Source organism: Colletotrichum godetiae (assembly GCF_030913485.1).
Source record: "Colletotrichum godetiae strain CBS 193.32 chromosome Unknown BDP55scaffold_21, whole genome shotgun sequence".
Lineage (NCBI taxonomy): Eukaryota > Fungi > Ascomycota > Sordariomycetes > Glomerellales > Glomerellaceae > Colletotrichum > Colletotrichum godetiae.
In genome coordinates, this window is record NW_026851269.1 from 213,276 (window position 1) to 233,687 (window position 20,412).

General features: G+C 51.8%; 6 protein-coding genes across 6 annotated transcripts; 3 read left to right on the forward strand and 3 right to left on the reverse strand.

Annotated features, from left to right (window-relative positions):
- Positions 1-50: 50 nt before the first annotated feature.
- On the reverse strand, positions 51-860 carry BDP55DRAFT_154114 (uncharacterized protein). The gene is made up of 4 exons (XM_060565626.1): positions 586-860; positions 474-487; positions 158-355; positions 51-102 (listed from the first exon to the last, which is right to left on the reverse strand). The coding sequence occupies exons 1-3, from the start codon at positions 737-739 to the stop codon at positions 197-199; spliced, it is 327 nt and encodes a 108-aa protein (XP_060429428.1). The 5' UTR covers positions 740-860; the 3' UTR covers positions 51-102; positions 158-196.
- BDP55DRAFT_154101 (uncharacterized protein) lies at positions 861-1,463 on the reverse strand. Its single transcript, XM_060565625.1, has one exon. It carries the CDS (start codon positions 1,325-1,327, stop codon positions 983-985), a length of 345 nt encoding a protein of 114 aa, XP_060429429.1. The 5' UTR covers positions 1,328-1,463; the 3' UTR covers positions 861-982.
- A 9,684-nt stretch (positions 1,464-11,147) lies between these two features.
- Positions 11,148-14,363, forward strand: BDP55DRAFT_632113 (uncharacterized protein; the record flags this gene model as incomplete). Its single annotated transcript, XM_060572384.1, has 6 exons — positions 11,148-11,156; positions 11,251-11,495; positions 11,560-11,852; positions 11,904-12,908; positions 12,959-13,354; positions 13,408-14,363. The coding sequence occupies 6 exons, from the start codon at positions 11,148-11,150 to the stop codon at positions 14,361-14,363; spliced, it is 2,904 nt and encodes a 967-aa protein (XP_060429430.1).
- A 222-nt stretch (positions 14,364-14,585) lies between these two features.
- On the reverse strand, positions 14,586-16,109 carry BDP55DRAFT_552412 (uncharacterized protein; the record flags this gene model as incomplete). Its single annotated transcript, XM_060569208.1, has 2 exons — positions 14,586-15,881; positions 15,978-16,109. 2 exons carry the CDS (start codon positions 16,107-16,109, stop codon positions 14,586-14,588), a joined length of 1,428 nt encoding a protein of 475 aa, XP_060429431.1.
- Positions 16,110-16,831: 722 nt separating this feature from the next.
- Positions 16,832-17,895, forward strand: BDP55DRAFT_552456 (alpha-ketoglutarate-dependent 2; the record flags this gene model as incomplete). The annotated part of the gene is made up of 3 exons (XM_060569210.1): positions 16,832-16,948; positions 17,008-17,208; positions 17,257-17,895. 3 exons carry the CDS (start codon positions 16,832-16,834, stop codon positions 17,893-17,895), a joined length of 957 nt encoding a protein of 318 aa, XP_060429432.1.
- An 894-nt stretch (positions 17,896-18,789) lies between these two features.
- Positions 18,790-20,277, forward strand: BDP55DRAFT_552540 (uncharacterized protein; the record flags this gene model as incomplete). Its single annotated transcript, XM_060569216.1, has 1 exon — positions 18,790-20,277. The coding sequence occupies one exon, from the start codon at positions 18,790-18,792 to the stop codon at positions 20,275-20,277; it is 1,488 nt and encodes a 495-aa protein (XP_060429433.1).
- Positions 20,278-20,412: the final 135 nt, after the last annotated feature.

The window sequence follows — 20,412 nt, forward strand, 5'->3', positions numbered from 1 at the left end:
TTACAATTATTTTTCTTGGTTATCTCTTCCGTTTTCCGTGTCAATGTATGTTTTGCGACTCTCCTCTTGTTGAAACCTTTTTGCTATGCCGGAGACACGATGCTAAAGAATGGTCAGTATTTCCTGGGGCATTTTATACATGGAACCGAGTTAACACCTTGCGGTCGAATCAACAAGTCATCCGTCTTTTTATCTATCACGTATGACTGTGATGTGTATGCTGGCTGTGGGCAGTATCGTGGTGTAAGTGTTGCCGTACGTGCAATTTTTCTACACGACAACGCGAACACCTAGAGTATCCGCAATTGACGCAAGGGTCGGTAACAACATTCATGCCCCCTTGACCGCAATAGCACTGTCGCTATTATCAGCAAGTGAGAGAATATGAGGTAGGGAGCTCGGTGTGGGGAGGAGGTCTGCAAGCAGCAAAGAGGATATAAGGATGACGCACACAGGTCCAGCGGAAGGCATACTTTTTGCGTGGCGGCTATTGGTGGGACGGCCCGTTAGTGGCTGAGAAGTTGATATATGAGGGACTCGGAGTGATAGAACTTGGAAAATAGACAACAAGGGCGGATTATGTACCATGTTTGGGACGGTCACGGATTCCCCTCAAAGACTTCTCTCTGAATGCAACCAAGGATCTACCGTTGCCCACGTTCCAAAAACCAACCCCCCTACAACACCCTTCTGCAGTGGCTATTGGGCTATCTTTGCATGTGGTGTGTCTGGAGACCATGCAAATGATCACACGGACAATTCGGCCAGCAAGACCAGGGCGGTCTGAAGACTTTAGGTGTCGAGGGCGATAAACATTCGGGCTGGGACCGCTGGGTGGTGTCGAGGCTGTTGCGAAGATTGGCCAGGCGTCCGGGTCGCCTACTCTTGCGACCAATGGGGTATTATACAAAAGTTGGGTCGTTTCCCGAGAATTTCAAATGGATTGAGAGGCCTATGACAAGAGAATCTGATTACTTGCCCGTCACGACGCATGCCAGAAGATGTGTTTGTGTTTCTCCAAAAGGACAGCGTACCCTTTCGATTCAGGAGAAGATGGCCGAGGGATTGATATCGAATACCTGATAGTGAGTCTAACATGCGGTAGCCCGGTGGGGTAATTACACCGCCGAAGACCCCGGTAATACCAAACTGCCTGAGTTCTGTTACTATGAAAGCAAGCTTCTAGCAATACACAAAATTCATGGTGCGATGCATTGACTGCACAAGCCAGATCAGGTCGTCTGCACTGCTTCCAAGCTGAGGTCAGTGTAGTGCAGTGTAGCATGCTACTCAGTATACTATTGAATGCTAAATGGCGATCGTACATAAGTACGTTTCCCCATTTTCTTTTTCTCGTCTTCCCCAAAATCTCTCAGCTGCTGACATCAACAGAGAATCCGCATAAGTACATAATTCGCTAGTTCTGTATACGAGTTTTACCCTTCAAGGGCATTAGAGGCCGGAAAGACCGGGCAAGGCTTGTTGTCGGGGTACTTAGTTTTGGGCTAAAACAGATTGAAGTCCCGTCTTATCTGTGCATCTCAACGAATTCGGATTTTTGTGCTCCTTACAGAATCACGGAGTAATTTTTTGAGATTGATGTTTGCATGGGAATGCAGGAAAGTTTGTTGGAGTCGACTGGGGACATTACTTATTTACCGTAGCTCGTACGCGGGTGCAGGGGTTCCACGGTGGCGTACGACCTTACCATTTCAGTTCCTGGCTCAATTGTTTGCGCTAGCTGGATCAAGTATGTCCGACTTTGTTTCTTCCCCTTTTGCAAGACAGAAGAAGAAAACCATCACATCACTCTCTCTCACAGGTAGTGCCATTCATCAATGGTATCTTTGCATACCTATGGATACGCCAGTCCGTACTCCGTACGCATTTGCAATACCGTGACGCCAGATTGACTGGATGTTTGCATGTGTCGCAGACAATCACCGCCTCCAGCACCATTGGCGGCTCACTCATACCAACTTTGCCAAGTGACCTTGAGCTAGTTCGCCTCAACTACGCGCTTACCCGATCACTACCAACCGCCGCATCTTTGACCATTTCGCCCTCGCCCGACGTCGTGGCTCCAATGGATCTGTTCCTTACGATATCTGAGGCTTCTCGCGAGGTAGGTGTCACAGATCGAAACACAGCTTGTGACTCTCATTCGAGCACTATGGTTCAACAACTGTCCTCAGCCTGGTTGTGCACTTTGATCAGCAGTCCATACAACCTTCGTTGGTGGCCTTCCCGCCACAAGCTAGTTATCTCATGACCGTAGCTAACTTACCTGACAACCCGAGCCCACCAGATTCGCTGTCAGAAGCCGTCTCATATGGAGAGCTGAGATGGCTCTGTTCCAAAATTTGCATGCCTTGATTTGAGACCAATAGCTGTGCCAATCTCCCAAGAGCTGCGGTGTCTCGGTATGCAGCTCCAGACAATGACATGCCTACGTGGTCGTGCGCATCACTTGTAGCATACCACATCAATCTTCGGTGTCTCAAGTAGAAATGGATTCTGCGGTGGACCTGCCCGACATCGGCAACGCCCAACGCCATGCCATTGCCACCGGCTGCAACACCATGAACAGACCACGATCGTGGGACGGCACCGCAGGAAAAGCTTCTTCTCAATGATGATCATAGCTGCCTGAACGGATCGCCCCTGTCACCGAATCCTCTACCTCTCACAGTCGCGCATCATACCCGCATGTTGAGCATAGCAGGCTGCAATAAGAGCTTCGCCCTAAATGAATGATGCACGCAGCAGCCTGAGCCCATGTGATCTTTTCTGAGCGTCATTGTGCTTCACGTTTCTCTGAGTGCCGGTTCTCCAGTCGCAAACTTGGCAGCCTCAGCGTGTTTCCTCTCACCCGGGCCAATCAACCCCGGACAGCGTGGTCAGAATGCGAGAACGTCGTGGCTCCAGCCACCAGTAGGTAGGTATTGATACTCGCATCGACCTGCCACATCGGTCCACCCACAGCCAGGCACCGCCTGTACTTCGCCTCGTTCCATAGCCAATGCCATTCCTTCGGGACTTTCCAGACGTCCTGATGCCCCTCCTCATCGGCCTCAGCTGCGCAAGATTGCGATTCACAAACCTGACAACGTGCTGGAAATGTGGGTAATTTACTCTCGTCATCGCACTTAATTGACGGTGCTGCAATTGGGCCCCGTTACATGCTGCTGCGGCTGCTTGCTTGTGGTGTTCAAAATTCAAGGGTTCAATTGGATACTAAGAAGAAATTTGATAAAGCCGCAGCAATTACGGATACACCCAAACACGTCATCTGCTTGTACCCATCCTACTTTACCACGAACATCGCCAATTTGAGGGCCACTCGCTTGCGATCATGGTCCTAAAGGTACTCGGTCAACCTGTGGCGAACTCTCAAGTGCCACGAAAAATGTGCCATCTGCTAAGAGCATTGGTATTCCAGCCCTGAGTTTACCGCCAATCAACTGAGTCAGAACTCCGCGATGGCTTGCGTGCCTGCATGAAAAGCAGCGGCTGATAGAAAGGATTTAAGGGAGACCACATGATGTCTTGCGAGCGGCGCGAACCAAGCACCGTGCCCTCTGAAAGCTAGGTTCGCTGCAAATGTGTCGTGTATTGGATCGAGTCACAGTAGACTCAATTTTGCTTCGAACGAGTTTCGATGGGCTACACGTAGACTGACAAGCACTAGCATCAAGCCCTTTTGAGAATGGTCGTTTCGCGATGATGATGAACGATGTAGACCGGCTCATATTTTGTGAGTGCCTTACTCCGACCTGCTCCAGGTGAAAAGTCCAATCCGGAGAGCTTTTCTGTAACTCAAAATGAACCAAGGGGTGCCAAATGACTTCGTGATTAGTGTTGAGTATTACAGGCTGTTGTCTTAATCCATGCGAGCCTGCGAGGTACCTACCTTACCCACATGTATTCATGTCTCTGCGACGACCATGAGTTCAAAACTCTGGAAGCTCCGGGAAGAGTTCAGAGAGCTTACTAAGGTATCCAAGGCGTCGCACTCCATTGTTCATAAGATAATGATTTGGTGAATATGTGGGAAGCTCTCGTCTTGTAGGGGTCACATTAGCACGCGGCCTGGCCCTCCGTCAAGGCGTGCGAAGTGCCGCTTGCAACATCATCTCTACATGTGGACTCCCCAACCAGCTCAGTACATAACTACAAGGCAAATATCGTGATACTGTGAGGACCGAACTTGCAAAAAGGCTCAAAGGCCTTCGAGAGACAACTCTACAAGTTCCATGGCCTTGCATGTAGCCACAGCATGTCCAGCCTCTCAAAGTTAGCCTACTGCATCAGAAGCTAAGACACTTTACCCTTCATTCAGTGGATGTGATATCCCAAACACACTGCTTCGATCCATCGCGTGTGTTAAATGATCTGTGGTAGGTAAGAAGTCAACTAGAGATGGTAACGGAATCTGTTTGATAGTTCCTGGAGTCTCTTGTTATCGAAGAGTTGACTCCACAAGGCGCAGAGAGTGATGAGAAGCCTTCATCGTGGCAGGGAAGAGCACGATTTCCAAGGTAATTAGGAGCCAACTTCAATCCATCGTGAGACTTCACTAGAACACACGGGTGAATCACTAGCTGCTCTATACTTAACTTAGCTCTACCTCTGCCTTTTTTCTTTCTGCTGGTATTACCGCTATTGTAGCTATGATTACTTTCTATTTTCTAAACAGTATCTATATCAATTGTAATACGCAAGAGAAGGTGGCTTTATGTACGTTGACCGGCATCATTTGTTATTAGGAAGTAACTTACTATCTAATTGCCCGGCGAGATCTCTCAAACCAGAGTTCCCATATTAATGATGATACTAATTTTAGTAAGTATAGGCACTCGTCGGTGTGAAACTTCTAGTTAACTTGGGCATGGTAAGCATTGATCTCCTAGGAGGCAGCCTGCGGCACGCTGTGTACTCTTGGAATATTTTCAATTGCAGCAGGATAAGTCGCCTATCCGCAAATTCAACCTGAATGGCTCGGTTCAAGCTTGGTATCCTGACTGACCCGGGCTAAACCCATACCCAGACTCGACCCTATCTTACACAAGCTATTCTCACCGCACTGGGGAAGGGCCTCACAGTGGGGTTTACTACTCCTCCCAATCTCAATGAAATGACCCATTATCTGACGCTGAGGACAAGCTAGCTAGGTAATGGGGGATGGCCCTCGGATCATCATCAAAAGCTGGTTGAGAGATGGGACATGGCGTGGTTCCTCTAGAGATAGTTGACTTTGTTTCGTCCGAAAGGTTCTGGAGGCCAGGCTAGCGGGCTAACGGAGTTTTGCGCTGGCGAGAATATCGCAAAGACTTTGAACTCGAGTTAATACGCGAACCGAAGTTTCTTGAGCTCGGTTTCTCCGCAGTTGGGTTCATCAGTGCCTCGCACTAGGCCACCGATATGCAAACATACGCTTGTAGTTAACTTAGTTCTGTGGGCCACTACCAAGCAGAACTCCGGTATTCTGCAAAGGGAGGCTGCAAGTAAACTGCTAAAGAGTTCAGAGAATGATAGACGATGCTGAGGGTCAGATACACGCACTCCATAGCTGTATTGATAAGGTATTTCAAATTTGTGACAGAATATGGTATTGGTCTCAACGGGGTGGGAGGATACTGCTTTCCTTTGATGGAGCGGCCTACAGTAGTGCCACACTACCTTAAGATCCTGTATTTTGTTGGAGATCCATCATTCCCTTTCAGATCCTTGAGCTAAGCTTGAAAAATGATAAATGGGTGCAGCCCTTTGAGGGCTCGAGAGGCATGCCAGTTAAGGGCGTCATAGCAGCACATACAGTGCAGTCTTCCGGAACCAGACCCTGTATGCATGTTACGTAGCACATAAGCTCGAGTCAATGCACTCGGAATGACGTGACATAAGGCCTTCGCTTCACCAAATTGGTGTATGGAAGTATCTACTATGCCTTGACCAGACGAAGGTGGATGACGTAGGACTCTTTTTGGTTGTGAAGATAGTCCAGGTCCACACGCTGCAGATTGTATGTCAATGTTACTCATACCGGCTGGTTTGAGGTACTCAGGACTTCTCCGGCTTCGGTGACTTCGCAAGGAAATATGACGGTGATGGAGTAGTAGTACCTCAATTAAGCAAGAAGTATGCATATCTTGTGAGAGCCACGAAGGTAGACCATAGACATCCGATGGCGGTCATCCCTCGTCGGTTTTCTACTTGATAGCATAGCAAAATAGCGCTTCAATGCTACCATCATAAGTTGAATGCCAGACTATTGGAACAGACCTTCAACACCTCAATTGTCACTGATGGTGAGCATGTCTAGCCGCTTGCCATGGCCCAAGGCAATTGAGTCTGCTAACTTATCTTTGATTATTCGGCGTTTGAGACCCACGACGATTGAGAAAAGGGGGGTTAAAGGCATGTTGGGAATAAATCTTTTCTTTTTGGATTCACACCTGGATTGATTAAACAGTTTTCTTCTGCTTTGTCCGTACGACACCTCTTCTTCCAAACTGGAAGTGACAGGAGCGTTTGGGAGGCCATGCCAATCCTTCCTATGTCTAACACCCGGGAGGTTGTCACCTAGAGTAAGTCAGTTGACGGACAATATTAGTGATAGCGATAACAGCAGTAGCCAAAATTAAATACCAGTAAACGTTGAGCGGCGGGTAATTCCGTGACCCGGGCAGTTAAGAACACATCGTAGATTCTCTACACATAGAACCGACTCGCGAATTGGGATAGGAGTTCAGAGCAGTAAAGAGAAATTAAGCTCATGAAGTCATTATTGCAATACAATATGACCCCAAAGACGACTTTAAATCGCATGCAACGAGGCTAGGAACAAAGACGAGCGATATATCTCATCCGCCACTAATTAAATGTCACGATCCAGGCCCAGCATTATCCTTCCCCAGACAAATTCCAACCCATTTTTCGAGTCGTTCTTTGGCAAGTCTCCCACTTAGGCCTGCCCCGTGCCCCGTTAAACTTCTCTCGACGATCCATCGTCTGATGCCAAGAAGAACCTACTTTAGTGAGATGCTAGTGATGGTGAGAAGCGGGTTGAGACACGTACAATGGCGTGTTCTGCTAAAGAGAAGCTAGTCGGGCTAGTTTATGAGGTTCACGGGGCACACAAACGCGTCACGTAAGGGCTCTCAAACTCTTTGAATTCGGAGGGCTCTAGAGACTCCAAGTTTAGAATGATGCAAAACAGGCGATGGTACTATGGTGTGATTGCGCATAGATAGAAACAGATCGGCAGCAAGTAGTCCCCTCAGTCCATCCCGAGAACAGCTCCTCGCAGAACCCGTCAGCTTCACACAGAGACGGCGATAATATCTCAAAGACGTGCGTACCTGGGATTGTGCTCCAATGAATGGGTGACAGGTCTACGTAGAGCATGTGACAGATGATATCTCTAGCTCAGGCTGTCTGACTCGATGATGGTATTTCTGCCGAGAACCTACATATATTAAGTACAACCAAGGCTCGAGAGTCAAGACAATTGTGTAATGTCAAGATAGCACCCTACTTATTTCGATGGCCCCTCGATTAGTCAAGCATGTTCAGAGATGAATGAAAGATAGGATACACGCAGATCTAAGCCATCAGAGGCTACATACAGTGGTATTAAGTCTTATCTTGTCTTACTGACAGGCTAGGGGAGCCCTTCCAAGATTTGACTGTTCGCACATGCAATCATCATCTTGATTGGATGTGTGTTGTTTCTGGCTAATGGAGACGTTCCTGTTCTGCAGGTGATCTTCCTTGCGTGCGTATGATGAATGGCTTACTCCGGGTCAATAGGTGATCGTCATGAGCACTCACTTAACCGGGTAGAGCAAGTGAACATGACATTGACACAAATTGAAAGCGTCGAAGTGCTGAGGACCCTTTCGTCACCTTGCAGGTGAGCGAACCCCGTGCCTTCAGGGGTAGCGAGCTATCTACACATCCCAACCGGATGGATCATGATCGCATGGGTAAGTCTGCCCATCAGGCGCGGCATTGCTTCCTGTGGGTTTGGAAGAAGCTAAATGCTAACAGTAGAAGAGACCTGGACTCTTGAGGCTCTCATTGGAGACAGATGCACCGTATATCAAGATCTCGCATTCGCTTGGCGGCAGGGAGAGCCCAAAGAAGCCAGGTGGTTGACAGGTCACATTACCCCTTTTCTCGCCATCAGCGTATGACTCCCCGGTGCAGAGTAGAGCATGCCGCCCTATGTTCCGAAACACGCTCGTGTTGGCCCAACAGCAATTAAATCATGAAATGAGATTACTGAACCCTGCTAATGGTGCGTAGAAGTATTTGAAGCACTGTTCCTCTCATTTCATGCGCACGAATCTTCGCGGTACGCGAGGCAAGTGATAGAGAACGTGGCGTAGATGGGCCGAAAACTGTGCTCTTCCTCCGTGAGTCTTACAGGGCATAGCAGTGCTGAGAACTACTGATTTCATCTCAATCTTAGTACGGTATTTGCCAAGCTTCTGTGACAGAATTTACGTCTAGGGACTTGACCCCTCTTCTTCACCGCAAGCTAAGGTAATAACTACATGTACGTAGTAGAGTTTTCAAATCATCCTTGTGCATTTACAGTCCACAGGGCTTAGATTGGATGAACGATTCAATTCGACGAGTTAACACGACTAAAGAGGGAAACTTGAGGTCGGGAATATGGAAAGCTCGCTGCACAACGACCCGACGAAGAACTTTTGTTGCATGATGCAATGAGGCCAGGAACATGGATGAGCGAGATATATCTCCAAGACAAGCAGCCGCGTGTATATTCAAGCTCTTGTATCGGGCCTTTTCGAGAGACGGGGAGTTCATGGCTTTGGGGATGCCTGCGAAATACGCGTGAACATTTTTCTTCGGCATGCTTCGGTATTCTGGGTGCTGCTATTGGACAACTCGCATTTTGCCATCACGAAAACACCAACCGTCCCCAACCCGAGAACACGTCTGCAGTCTCCCTGTCATGCAGACATCACGGTGCGGTGAGATGTCCTCATTTCAGAATTATCCAGTGATGTTACAACGTTACTCTGTGGGGTAACTTGGTACAATACGTTTCAACCTCGCCGTTTGCAAATAGGGCAGCCAAGGCTAGCCTAGCCACGCAATCGACCCCAGAACATCATCGGGATCAGTCCTGAAGTAGGAAGTCAAGATTTCAACTGTTCCCATTGACAAATAGGAAGAAGCCCCGTGATATCTCCCATGATCCTGGTATCCGAAAGTAGTGAGACATTCCCGATCAGAAATGCCGGGTGGATTCCGCTGCGGGTAGTTTGAATGACCCTAAACAAAAGCCCGAGTTCTTCGGTCTGGCCGTGAGAGGCCTCGCCGAGAGGACGGCGAGTAAACGGCGATTCAATGCCAGGTTTCCTGGCCTTGTCGTCACGTCGGGTGTCAGACGTCAAAGCTTCATCCTAACAAGGCAGTATCACGTGGCATATCATCCAAGATCGTCTGCCCAGCCTAGAGACAATATCCGTTCCTCCCTTGCATATAGGGCGACGCCAATCACTTGCAGAATGAGAGAGATGTGGTAGATCAGAGCGAAGGCTGGACTAGGCTTGCTGACTCGCGGTGTGCAAACTTGGCACGGCTTGATGCTTGGGGTTGGCAGTTGGCGGCTCTATGTATTCGTACGTCAACCTAGTAGGACGTTCAGGGAGTGAAGAATGATGGGGTGGATCCGAGCGGTCGTTAGATCGGTCTCATCTGCGGTACTCAGGCGAATGGCACGGGTGAATGGAAAAGTGTTCAGCTGAGCGTTGAAAGAAGATATCGTCGATCAGTGTCCTCATGCGTCGATGGAAATCGGAGCCAGCTCCGCACTTGGGCGTGCCGAGCCAAGGATTAGAGTTCAGCTGGAGTGGACTCAATTGTTACCTCCGAAGGGGCATGGGGGCCAAAAATTTGGGGGTTTTTTTTTCCATCTCCTCTTCTTTGTTTGAATTTTGCCCGGGAATGTAGGCAAGGTTCTCCCAGTTTGTCTTTGTTACCTCGCTCTCGGCGAACCTCGGCCGCAGTTTCTTCGCTGGGAAAGGGTGGGACATTGGGAAGGGAAAGAGGATTTCGTAATCAAAGCTTTTCTCGGACCGGGTGCATGGATTCCGTCAGCCGTCAGCAAGACCCACTATAAGACCCCTGTTCCGGGACCATGGGGAAATGTTTCTCCCTCGAAGACCCGCTTTAAAGGCAATCAATCTCAGCGTTTCTCTCAAGGTCCAATCACAGAACGGAGGGGCGCTATTCTCGGAGGCAGCCAATAATTGGTGGCGACCGTGGCTGCCATAGGTGGGTCTGGGCCCATACCGCCCTTTGACCGTGGGAGTGGGGCCGCCCAGGGGACCGCCGAGGACCACCTCAGTCACCACCAAATGGCAGTAAGGAATGACTGAAGAGCCACAGAGACACCAGTCCCCCCTTTCAGGCACACGTTTTCTTCTTTGGCTTCCCGCTGCCTGAGCCCTGAACTGTCATCGCGTCTCCCGTCTTGTCTTTTCAGGCGCTCTCGTCCGAACTCGTCGTCAATCATCAGCGACATCCATCAATATCATTTCTCAGCCGCCATTCCAACCAGGCAGGCCCCCCCGAGGGGCGTCGCAAATACTGTCGGTCTCCGCAATCAATCGCTTTGCTAAGTTCGCTTCGAGAGCGACGAAAGTCTTGGTATTGAGGGATCAGCATCGCAAAAGAGCCCACGCCAATCCCTACCGGGCCAGCAGTAGGCGACCACATCCCAAGCAGCAGCAAGCAGACAGAAAACCCACGCCCACACACCATACGGCACAACCGATCGTACACACCAGCCCAACGGCAAAACGGCCAGCCCCCGTCAATGATCTAATTGATCGCCCGCAGCGCTAAGTCTGCAAGTCCGCGGGGGTCAGACCGTAGTCTACTTTTCCTGCCGGGTGCAGGTTTTAACGAGACGACGTCCCCACGCCCAGCAAAACTCCATTGTCTGACACTGACAAGTCGGCATCACGCCGGTTCCAACACCCCATACGCCGTGCTCCGTTCGCTACCAATATCAATCCCACGATCCCCGCCCTTTCAGCCGGCTTCAACTAAAGGGATCGGGTACCTTTTTGCGCGCAAAGACATGTTGTGCATTTTCAGCTGCAATGGACATTGTAAGACATTCCCCTCCCAACAAACGAACCTGTCCCCATCTCGTACCGTCACTCCCGTGAACTTTGAGGCCTCCCAAGCTGACTGTGTGAATAGACGCTCACCGGCGATGGCAGTAATGGTGATGGTCGAGTTGGTTCCGCCCGCGATAACTCGACAGGGGGCGGAACCATCAGCAAACTGAGCTCTGGTTCTGACTCGTCTTCGTTGATGTCGCTCGTCAGCACCTTCATCCCCGTGCTCATCTACTCTGTCGTATGCCTGCTCATCTTCTGGACCTTGCGCCGGAGGAGTCTCCGCGTCTACTCTCCGCGCACTATTCTTAGAGACTTCTTCTCACAGTATGTCATGCGCAGCATCGTTTCCCGTATAGTAAATCCGTACAGTATATTGATTCCACGACAGTGAGCAAAGCGCACCGCTACCAAAAGGATGGCTCAACTGGGTGAAGCCGTTCTGGACGGTTCCGGATACGGACATCCTGAATCGCTCCTCACTAGACGCCTTCCTCTTCCTCCGGTATCTGAGGATACTTACCATGATATGCTTCGTTGGTATCTGCATAACATGGCCGACGTTGATGACTATTCATGCTACCGGCACCGGTGGGCTTTCACAACTAGACCGCATCACCATAGGCAATGTCCGGGACTCTCAAATGCTCTTCGCCCACGCTGTCATCGCGTGGATCTACTTTGGTAGGTGCCCCTATCCCATACGATGGTTCCAGTGTACTGACACCCCTCCAGGATTTATCCTCTTCACCATCTACCGTGAATGTATATACTACATCAACCTTCGCCATGCCTACCTTCTATCACCCTACTACTCCAAGCGCCTGTCCTCCCGGACAGTCATGTTCGGCTGTGTGCCGCCAAAATACCAAGATGCCGCACGCATGCGAAAGTTGTTCGGCGACACCGTCAAGAACGTCTGGATCCCCCGAGACACGAGCGACCTGGAACGACTCGTCAGAGAGCGAGACGAGACTGCAATGCGGTTGGAAAAGGCAGAGATTCGTCTGATCAAGATGGCCAACAAGCGGAGGAACAAGCAACTCAAGGCGGTTGCCGCCGCTCTCCCCGCCCTCCCCGAAACCGTCTCGAGCCCGCCGTCAAGCGGAAGTTCTGAACGGTCCGACGACCCCGAGAAAGGGTATCCGCATCAAGAGAACACCGCTCTGCCCGACGTCAACGGCTCCGTTGCCGCACAGTGGATCGGAGCCGCCGAACGCCCCTACCACCGGCCCCTGGCCAACTTCTTCCGCCGAGTCGATACGATCAAGTGGACGCGCCTGCGCATCAAGGCCCTCACGCACCAGATCAACAAGCTGCGGCGAGGATTCCTCAAGGGTGAAGGCCGTCGACTACCTACAGCCTTTGTCGAGTTTTCTTCCCAGGCTGATGCCGAGCGCGCATTCCAGACCCTGGCACATAATCGGCCGCTGCACATGTCGCCACGGTATATCGGTATTCGACCGGATGAAGTAGTATGGGGCTCTCTTAGGATGCGGTGGTTTGAAAGGATCGCCAGAGACTTCTTGATGCGTGCGTTCATCACGGCCGCCATTGTATTCTGGTCTATTCCATCCGCCATCGTCGGAACCATCTCCAACATCAAGTTCTTGTCGGAAACATTCCCCTTCCTGGCGTGGATCACCAAGCTGCCTGATCCCGTCACCGGCATCATCAGTGGTCTGCTGCCCGCGTTGGCCTTGTCGTTCCTCATGGCCATTGTGCCGTGGATGCTACGAGGTGAGTAATCGTTACCGATGCCTTTTAACATTGTACTAACTTTTGCAAAGGTTGCGCTAGGCTTGCAGGCGTCCCCTCGCTCTCCTTGATCGAACTCTTCGTTCAACACGCATATTTCGCGTTCCAAGTAGTTCAGGTCTTCCTCATTACGACTCTTACATCCGCTGCATCGGCAGCTCTCACACAAGTTCTGAAAGACCCCCTTTCGGCAAAGGATCTGCTGGCCGATAATTTGCCCAAGTCCTCCAACTTTTACATCTCCTACATCCTCATCCAGTGCCTAGCTGTCGGCGCTGCATCCTTACTGCGGGCATTCGACATCTTCCGTCATCACATCATGGCAAAGGGCTTCGATAACCCTCGCGGCCTGTTCAGGATTTGGCATAGAGAACGACCTGTGCACTGGGGTGCAGTGTTTCCCGTCTTCACAAACATGGGCGTCATCGGTAAGTTGCGCTGTTCTCCTTACCTTTTGCTTCTCATAACTGACCCCCAACAGCCATTAGCTACTCCTGTATCGCACCCGTCGTCCTCGGCTTCGCCACCGCTGGCCTCTACTGCATCTACCTCGTCTACAAGTACAATCTCCTCTACGTCAGCGACGCCTCCATCGATACCCGCGGTCTCGTGTACCCTCGCGCGCTGATGCACCTCCTTGTCGGCCTCTACCTCGCCACAATCTGCCTCGTCGGCCTCTTCGCTCTGCGCGCAGCCTACATCCCCATGGTCCTCATGATCGGCTTCCTCATCTTCACGGCTCTCGTCCACATCTCCCTCCGAGAAGCAATCTTCCCCTTACTCTACAACATCCCCCGCGCGCTCGCCCTCGAGATGGAAGAGCTCGACGGCGGCTTCGTCGCCCCAGACTACCCGCAAGACGACTTCCTCACCGACGCCGACATCACAGCCGCGTACCCCGACTTCTTCGACCCAGGCGAGGAGAACGAAGGACCCACGCACGAAGTCAACGGCACCAGAGGCGTAGAGGGCGCATCGGGCCTCATGGCCTCCGTCCAAGATTGGTCCGCCGGCGCCATAGCCAAAAAAATGCAAGCCACGGCTGAACAATACGGTCTCGCGGGACCAATCGGCTTCATTATGCACTGGATCGACCCAGACCCAGACCCCAATCCCAACTTTGTCCTCCGCTGGCTCCACCCAGGCGTCTTTGACGACTTCTCCACCCTACGGCGCACGATCCCCGTCGACCTGCCCGATCCGACCGAGACGTACCCGGCAGATTACGCCCGTCGCGCATACTGGCCGCCCGAGATGGCTTCGCCGACGCCGGTGATTTGGATCCCGCGCGACGCGGCCGGTGTGAGCAAGCAGGAGGTGGAGCACTGTCGTAAAGTTGTCGGGTGTTCGGACGAGGGGGCTGAACTGAATGGGAAGAACAGGATCGAGGTGGAGCTTGAGAAGGCGCCGTTTTGGGTGCCTCGTGTTTTGTATTAGGGTTTTGTTGTTTATCGACTTAATGTAGCGTGGCGTTTTGGCGGAATTTTGTTGGATGATACTCCGTAGAGATACTAGCAAAGTAATATGCTGATTTTGGCTCAGAGATCGAGCGACCTGCTACCTTTGACTTTTGACTTTCGTGTTGAACAGAACATGATCATACTTGTCCATCATGCCAATCTTTCCCCCTATGACAGAAGTGAGTGTTCTCGAGTAGTATCATACCCTCTTAACCTCATCCTCAATCACCCGCCACGTCCTCTCCGAAACCACCATCTGCACCAAATAATTCCCCCCATGATCTTTTCCTTGGATATAAATAAGACACGGCGGAAGGAGGCTCATCCTGGGAGTATTACACTGCCACACAATCATCCCCCTAGGCGTCTTCCTCTCACCCTCCTCCTCCACGCTTGCGTCACCCCCCGGCCGCTCTTTAGACTCAACAATAGCAGGACTAAAATCAATCACCTCGTGAAACCTCGCCTTGCCCACATTCGACACACTCACAACGAACCCATTCGGCTCCGTAAACTGATTCGTGCTCCCGCTCTCTGCGACAGCATTGTATGTAAGTCTCGTTGACGCATACACTTGCGCGTCGGTAAGCTGCGACCGGACGGAATTGCGGATCAGCGCGACGGCTTTGCCAAAGGGGGCGTGGAGGAGGCCTGAAGCTGTGGTGTTGGTCCAGTTGTACGCTACCAGGTTCGAGACGTGCGCTTCGCCGGGTGGGAGGTCGTCTTCGTGGAGGCGGCCGCGGAGGTCGAGGGCCGTGGAGATGGAGATTGGTTTCGTGGGGGAAGAGGAGGGGATGTGGGAGCAGGCTAAGCGGACGAGGTATGCTGTCAGGATGTCGCCGTCGCTGAGGCGTCCTGTTGTTGTTGGCTCCGAGTCAGCTGGTGGTGATATATCTGCTTCAGCACGCTCGCGGAGACGTTTGAGTGATGTGGCCGGGATGAAGATGTTTCGTTGATGGATGCGGTTCGTAAGGAGGTACCACAGCAAGCCCAACGTGAACCGCACTTTTCCCCAGCCCGTCAATCTTTTATGTTCCCATAGAAACGGCTCGTCGTAGCGCTGCGTATCTGTCTTTGCGATATTGGCCATTGGGTCAAACGACGGGTCTGCCAGAGGCGTGACGAGGTCTCGTCTGCCTGCTAGGACGCGGCACCAGTTCTCAACGAGGTCGCGGCGTCCCATGCCGTCTGTGATGCTGTGCGGGTAGGTTATTGTGACAAAGGTTGCGTCGGAGAAGGTGATGATGTGGAGGGTGAGGAGGGGGCGATCTGTGGTCGTGTAGTCTTTGAAGGTCTTTGGTGCTTCGGGGCCGGCGAGGAGGGGAGTTAGAGTTGAGGGGGTGTCGAGGATGATGGGGTGGTTTGAGGGAGAGGGAATGGTTGAGGATAGGGGGTGGGTTGTTAGGCTTGAGGGGTTTGGTTCTGTTGTGAAGTGGATTGCTGGGCGGGAGGGGGTGAAGGATTGGGGGATGTGAAGTTCGAGTTTGCCAAGTTTCTGATATGTTTATTAGACATTGATACTTCGTGTTTCTTCCTCACCGGCCAGAAGCTGGGTAGGGGCCTTTGGGATGTAGCAAGGACAACAACTTACTGTCAGTCGCGACCTGCCGCCCAGCTTCTTCCAGTTACCAATGGTAAGAAGCTCCGAGAGCGAGGCATGAAGCATGGCTGGATCGAGAACGTCGTGGAAGCACATGCTCCAGCTCATAATCATCATGCGCATCATCCAAGAGCTGTCCATCGCCGAGAGCTGCACCACGGTGTCTGTGGGGATCCGGTCCGGCTGGCGGGGCTCAGGGCCCAGGATCGGGTTGAGCAGAGGCCGAAGAGACGGCATGACTGAAGTATGCTCTTGTATCGCTCCTCGGTACGGAGTATCATGAGGCTGAGAAATATGTAGACGGTCGAGTGCTTCGTTGAAAGTGATGTTGCGAAGCTCAGAGTTATGAGATCGGAGTGGGTGGGCTGCTGTGGAAGACCCCGAGGAACAGATCGAAGGGATGAACCTCGGTCGTCCCATAACCCCATGGAGTGCGAACGACATCGCATTGACAGGGACTGCCCTGTCGATGGAAAGCTTATACTGGTGATAGCCGTTGTCAATGATATGGGTCGCAGGGTCTGACTCGTGATGGCAGAGATAACCTATAGATAAGGTCAATTTAAATGAAGAGCTCGTGGGGCGGTAAGATGATTGACCTAGAGACTGAGTCGATCTTACGTATTGATGAGTACTCCGTAGGAAGATGAAGCCGATTAGCTTAGAAGCGATGCTTTAAGATAGACTTGTGATGGCTTCCCATTGCCAAGACGTGGGGTTCGATCGTCTGGCCTGAACTTTGTCCCTACACCCACGGTTAGTAAGACGAGAATCGCTTTGAAGCTGTTGTCTGTCGCTTTGTCGGTAAAGAAACATAGGGAGGTTGAGACAGCATCAGAAGCAACATGCCACTCACTATCGAACCCCTCCACCCCACCTTTGCGGCAGAAATCCATGGCGTTGACTTCTCTGAGCCACTGACGGAAAAGGTCTTTCAAGAGATCCAAGCTGCCATCACGAAGGTCTGTATCAACAGCTATACAAGATCCAACGAGACTGCCACTAATCGCTTAGATTGTAGTATGGAGTACTCGTATTCCCAGTGACAGGCCTAGACGACGGACGCCACGTCGCCTTCGCCAGCCGCTTCGGCGAACTCGAGCGCCGCAAAGATACCGGTGCGCCGTCGCGGATGAGTCTGCCCGAGTTGACGGATCAGGGTAACGTCGACGCTAACGGCAACGTCATCAGCTCTGAAGACCCGCGGGCTCAGATCAGCAAGGTATGTTTCTCAAGACCTTGGCCGGAATCTTCTCTAACGCTTGAGTAGGGAAACACGCTCTTCCATGTCGACAGCAGCTTCAACGCCCAAAGAGCAAGCTACTCCATTCTTCTAGCCCACGAGATCCCTCCATTGGTAGCGGGCGGCAACACCGACTTTGCCGATACGCGTGCGGCGTGGGACGATCTCCCCGAGGAATGGAAGCAGGAACTCCTTTCCAAGGATTATGTGGCAGGCCATTCGTTCTGGTATTCCCGCAAGAAAGCCTGCCCCGACTTTTTCGCAAAGCTAGAGCCGGCCAAGCACCCAATGAGCAAGCACAAGGTCGCCCAGCTCCATGAAGCCAGCAAGAGAATGAACCTGTTTGTACCGTCGCACTGTCACCACATTGAAGGCCTTGAGGGGGATGAAGGGAGGGAGAAGCTGGAGTACCTTTACCGACACGCCACGCAAGACAAGTATGTGGTTTCGGTTCCGTGGAAGCAGGTGGGTGATTTAGTCATATGGGATAACACTTGTACTCTCCATCGAGGGACACCGGTCGTCGGAAGCCATAGGAGGGATATGAGGAGGGCGACTGTGTTAGATGGGAGTCAGGAGGCTTGGGGCCTGAACGAGAAGGTCGAGAGGGACTTTGCGTTTGCGGGTGAAGTCATGGTTGATGTATTTCGATGTTTGTCTGGTTGAGATGTTGCGTTGAGGTTAAGTAAGGTAGCCCGTCTTCCTGAGTCTCCGGAGGTGAAGTTATCCTTCAGCTGAACTATCATCAGTTAGTACGTTTCCATCTCTCAGTTTAGCATTGACTTACTTTCAGATCGTTTGAGGCCTTTCCGAGTCTCTTCTTCGGTGAACTTTCAATAGCCCATGAAGTCTTTGATATCAAAGACTTTGCAACAACTCAGGCTGCGAGCATGTCTACCAGACCCAATGAAGTCTGCTCCATTCCAACAAAGCAATGACTTTTTTATTCCAAGATCCATTCCCCTTCTTTCGCCATGTCTCTTCCATACTTCAAGACAGTGTTCCCGCCCCCCGTTCAAGTGCTCCGTCCCGTCAACGCTTACTTATCACAACTCACCACAACCCCTCGACCTCAGCACGAGAAGAGAGTACCTGAAGTCCCCGTTCTCGATACGTAGCCTCTCGAAGGCTCTTTCCGTTTGGTTTGACCGCCCATCACGTGGTCGACAACCTCTGAGTCGCCGAAAAAGGAATTTGTTTCCTCCCCTTTCGAGGTATCGCCATGAAGAAGGAGGCAGACTCGGTCCGGAACCGAACCAAAGCAGAGAAGGACCCCCAAGGCACCTCGCCCCTTCTGATTTTCTTCTACACTTCACCACAGGCTTCCCTCTTCGCTCTGTTGTCACTGAGGTCTTCCATCTTTAGTGCGCCTCAAACACCTTCCACTCTTCCCCGTCAACCACTTCCTCTTTCTTTCTCACCAAATCCTCCATCGCAACAGACGGCAGACGAGCCTCACATACCAGAATGGCCGACATCGCGGACCCATCTCCCTTCATCGCGCTGATGGAGAAACTCGTTGCCCAAGCCGCTAAGCGCCCCGAGGACGAGTTGGCCTCCATGGCTTCCGAGCCCGCCATCATCCAGCGCCAATTCATCAAGGTCAAGCTCAGGCGTCTTCTTACCCTCTCCGACATGCCCAACGAGGTCATGGGTATGATCGTCGCACGGGTTCATGATCAAACGGGCGGAGGCCGCGAGAACCTCCGCAACCTCTGCCTTGTGAGCAAGCGCCTCTATGACATTGCGCGCCGGGACTTGTACTTCACCGTCCCCGTACAGACTCCCAACCAGCTGGCTTCCATCACCAGAACCCTAATCGAGAAACCTACGACCAGAAGCCTCGTTCATACCGTCCTCATCAGCATCGACACGGTTGGATTCACGAAGTACAACGATGCGGCCCCCACTTTCAGCAACTGGGCGTCCGCGGCGATCAACGATTCCCAGCTTTCACAGCGCGACCGCCAGCTCCTTGTTCTCTGCAAGGCTACCTGCGGCAAGAAGGCCTCCGAGAATCTTCAGTATGTCCTTGGACTATTCATGTTCCTGCTGGACCATGCTCAGCACCTGTCGATCTTCCCCGTCAACAACCTCAACATCGTTGACCGCTTCCTGGCTGCTGGTCTCAGTCTTCTAGCTTCCAATTCATCCAACGAGCTTGACTTCTCGCTCTTGTTTCCTGCCCTGACGAGCTTGGATATCTGCAGCAAGACTTGGCTGCAGAGATCCTCCCAGACCTTCTTCGGCAAGGTGTTTCAACCCACTTTAGCCCTTGCGGCCTCTTCGCCCCAACTCATCGACTTCGCTTTCAAGGGACCCGAGGGCGAGTTGGCCAGCGTTCTCGAGCAGTGGAATTCAGACGTGGAATTTCCGTTCAAGAAGATCTTGCTGCGTGGCAGCAACTGGACCGCCTCGAGCCTCTGCGTCCTTCTTCGCCGTTGCCCGGAGGTGCTTCATCTTGAAGTTGAGACGACCGCAGACAGCGGCAACTATGCGGATGAAGAGGACATCAACAAGGTCTTGCCGAAGTACTGTCCCAAGCTTCAAGTCCTGTCGATCCGCTATTTCGGACACAAGACTGAATTCTTCGGGACTGAACTCTTCGGCAATCGCAACATGACCTGCCTCCCCGAGATGATCGACCTGAGAGAGCTCCGCATCGAGCTCGATTCTTTCGTTGGTGCAGTCAAGGATCTCGGCGATCTCGACCTTGCTCAGAACCTCCCCGATAGACTGGAGAAGCTCTTTCTGGATGCTTCATCAGTGAGATTCCAGGGCGGCAGCAACAAGTCCAATGCCCCCAAGGTTCTTGCGTACAAGGAGCAGGTGAAGAGAATCATCGAGGATCTCTGCGAGACACGCGCGGAGGAAATTCCTCTTCCTCGTCTCGACACCATCGCCGTTGGCTGCAAGTTCAGCAAACCCAAGCAGTGGACCAGAGCCGCCAATGACACCATGTCCGAGACTGATGCTAAGCTTCGGGTCTTCACCGCGTCCGACGCCAAGACCTTGTGGGCCAAGTCTTTCGAGCAGATGAACGTCTGAATTGTATCGAGACAACACCGATGAAGATATAACAGCTAGGCTTTGGCAAGGGGTATTGTGACGACACTCTGGGCAAAGGAAACTGACCTATGGGTGGGTTTTCGGAAGAATAACACGGATGGCTGTGGTGGTGAT

What these genes read in the sequence shown, in the direction of transcription:
- BDP55DRAFT_154101 (XM_060565625.1), bottom strand. Translation starts at nt 1,327, where the DNA reads ATGTACGATCGCCATTTAGCATTCAATAGTATACTGAGTAGCATGCTA.
- BDP55DRAFT_154114 (XM_060565626.1), bottom strand. Translation starts at nt 739, where the DNA reads ATGGTCTCCAGACACACCACATGCAAAGATAGCCCAATAGCCACTGCA.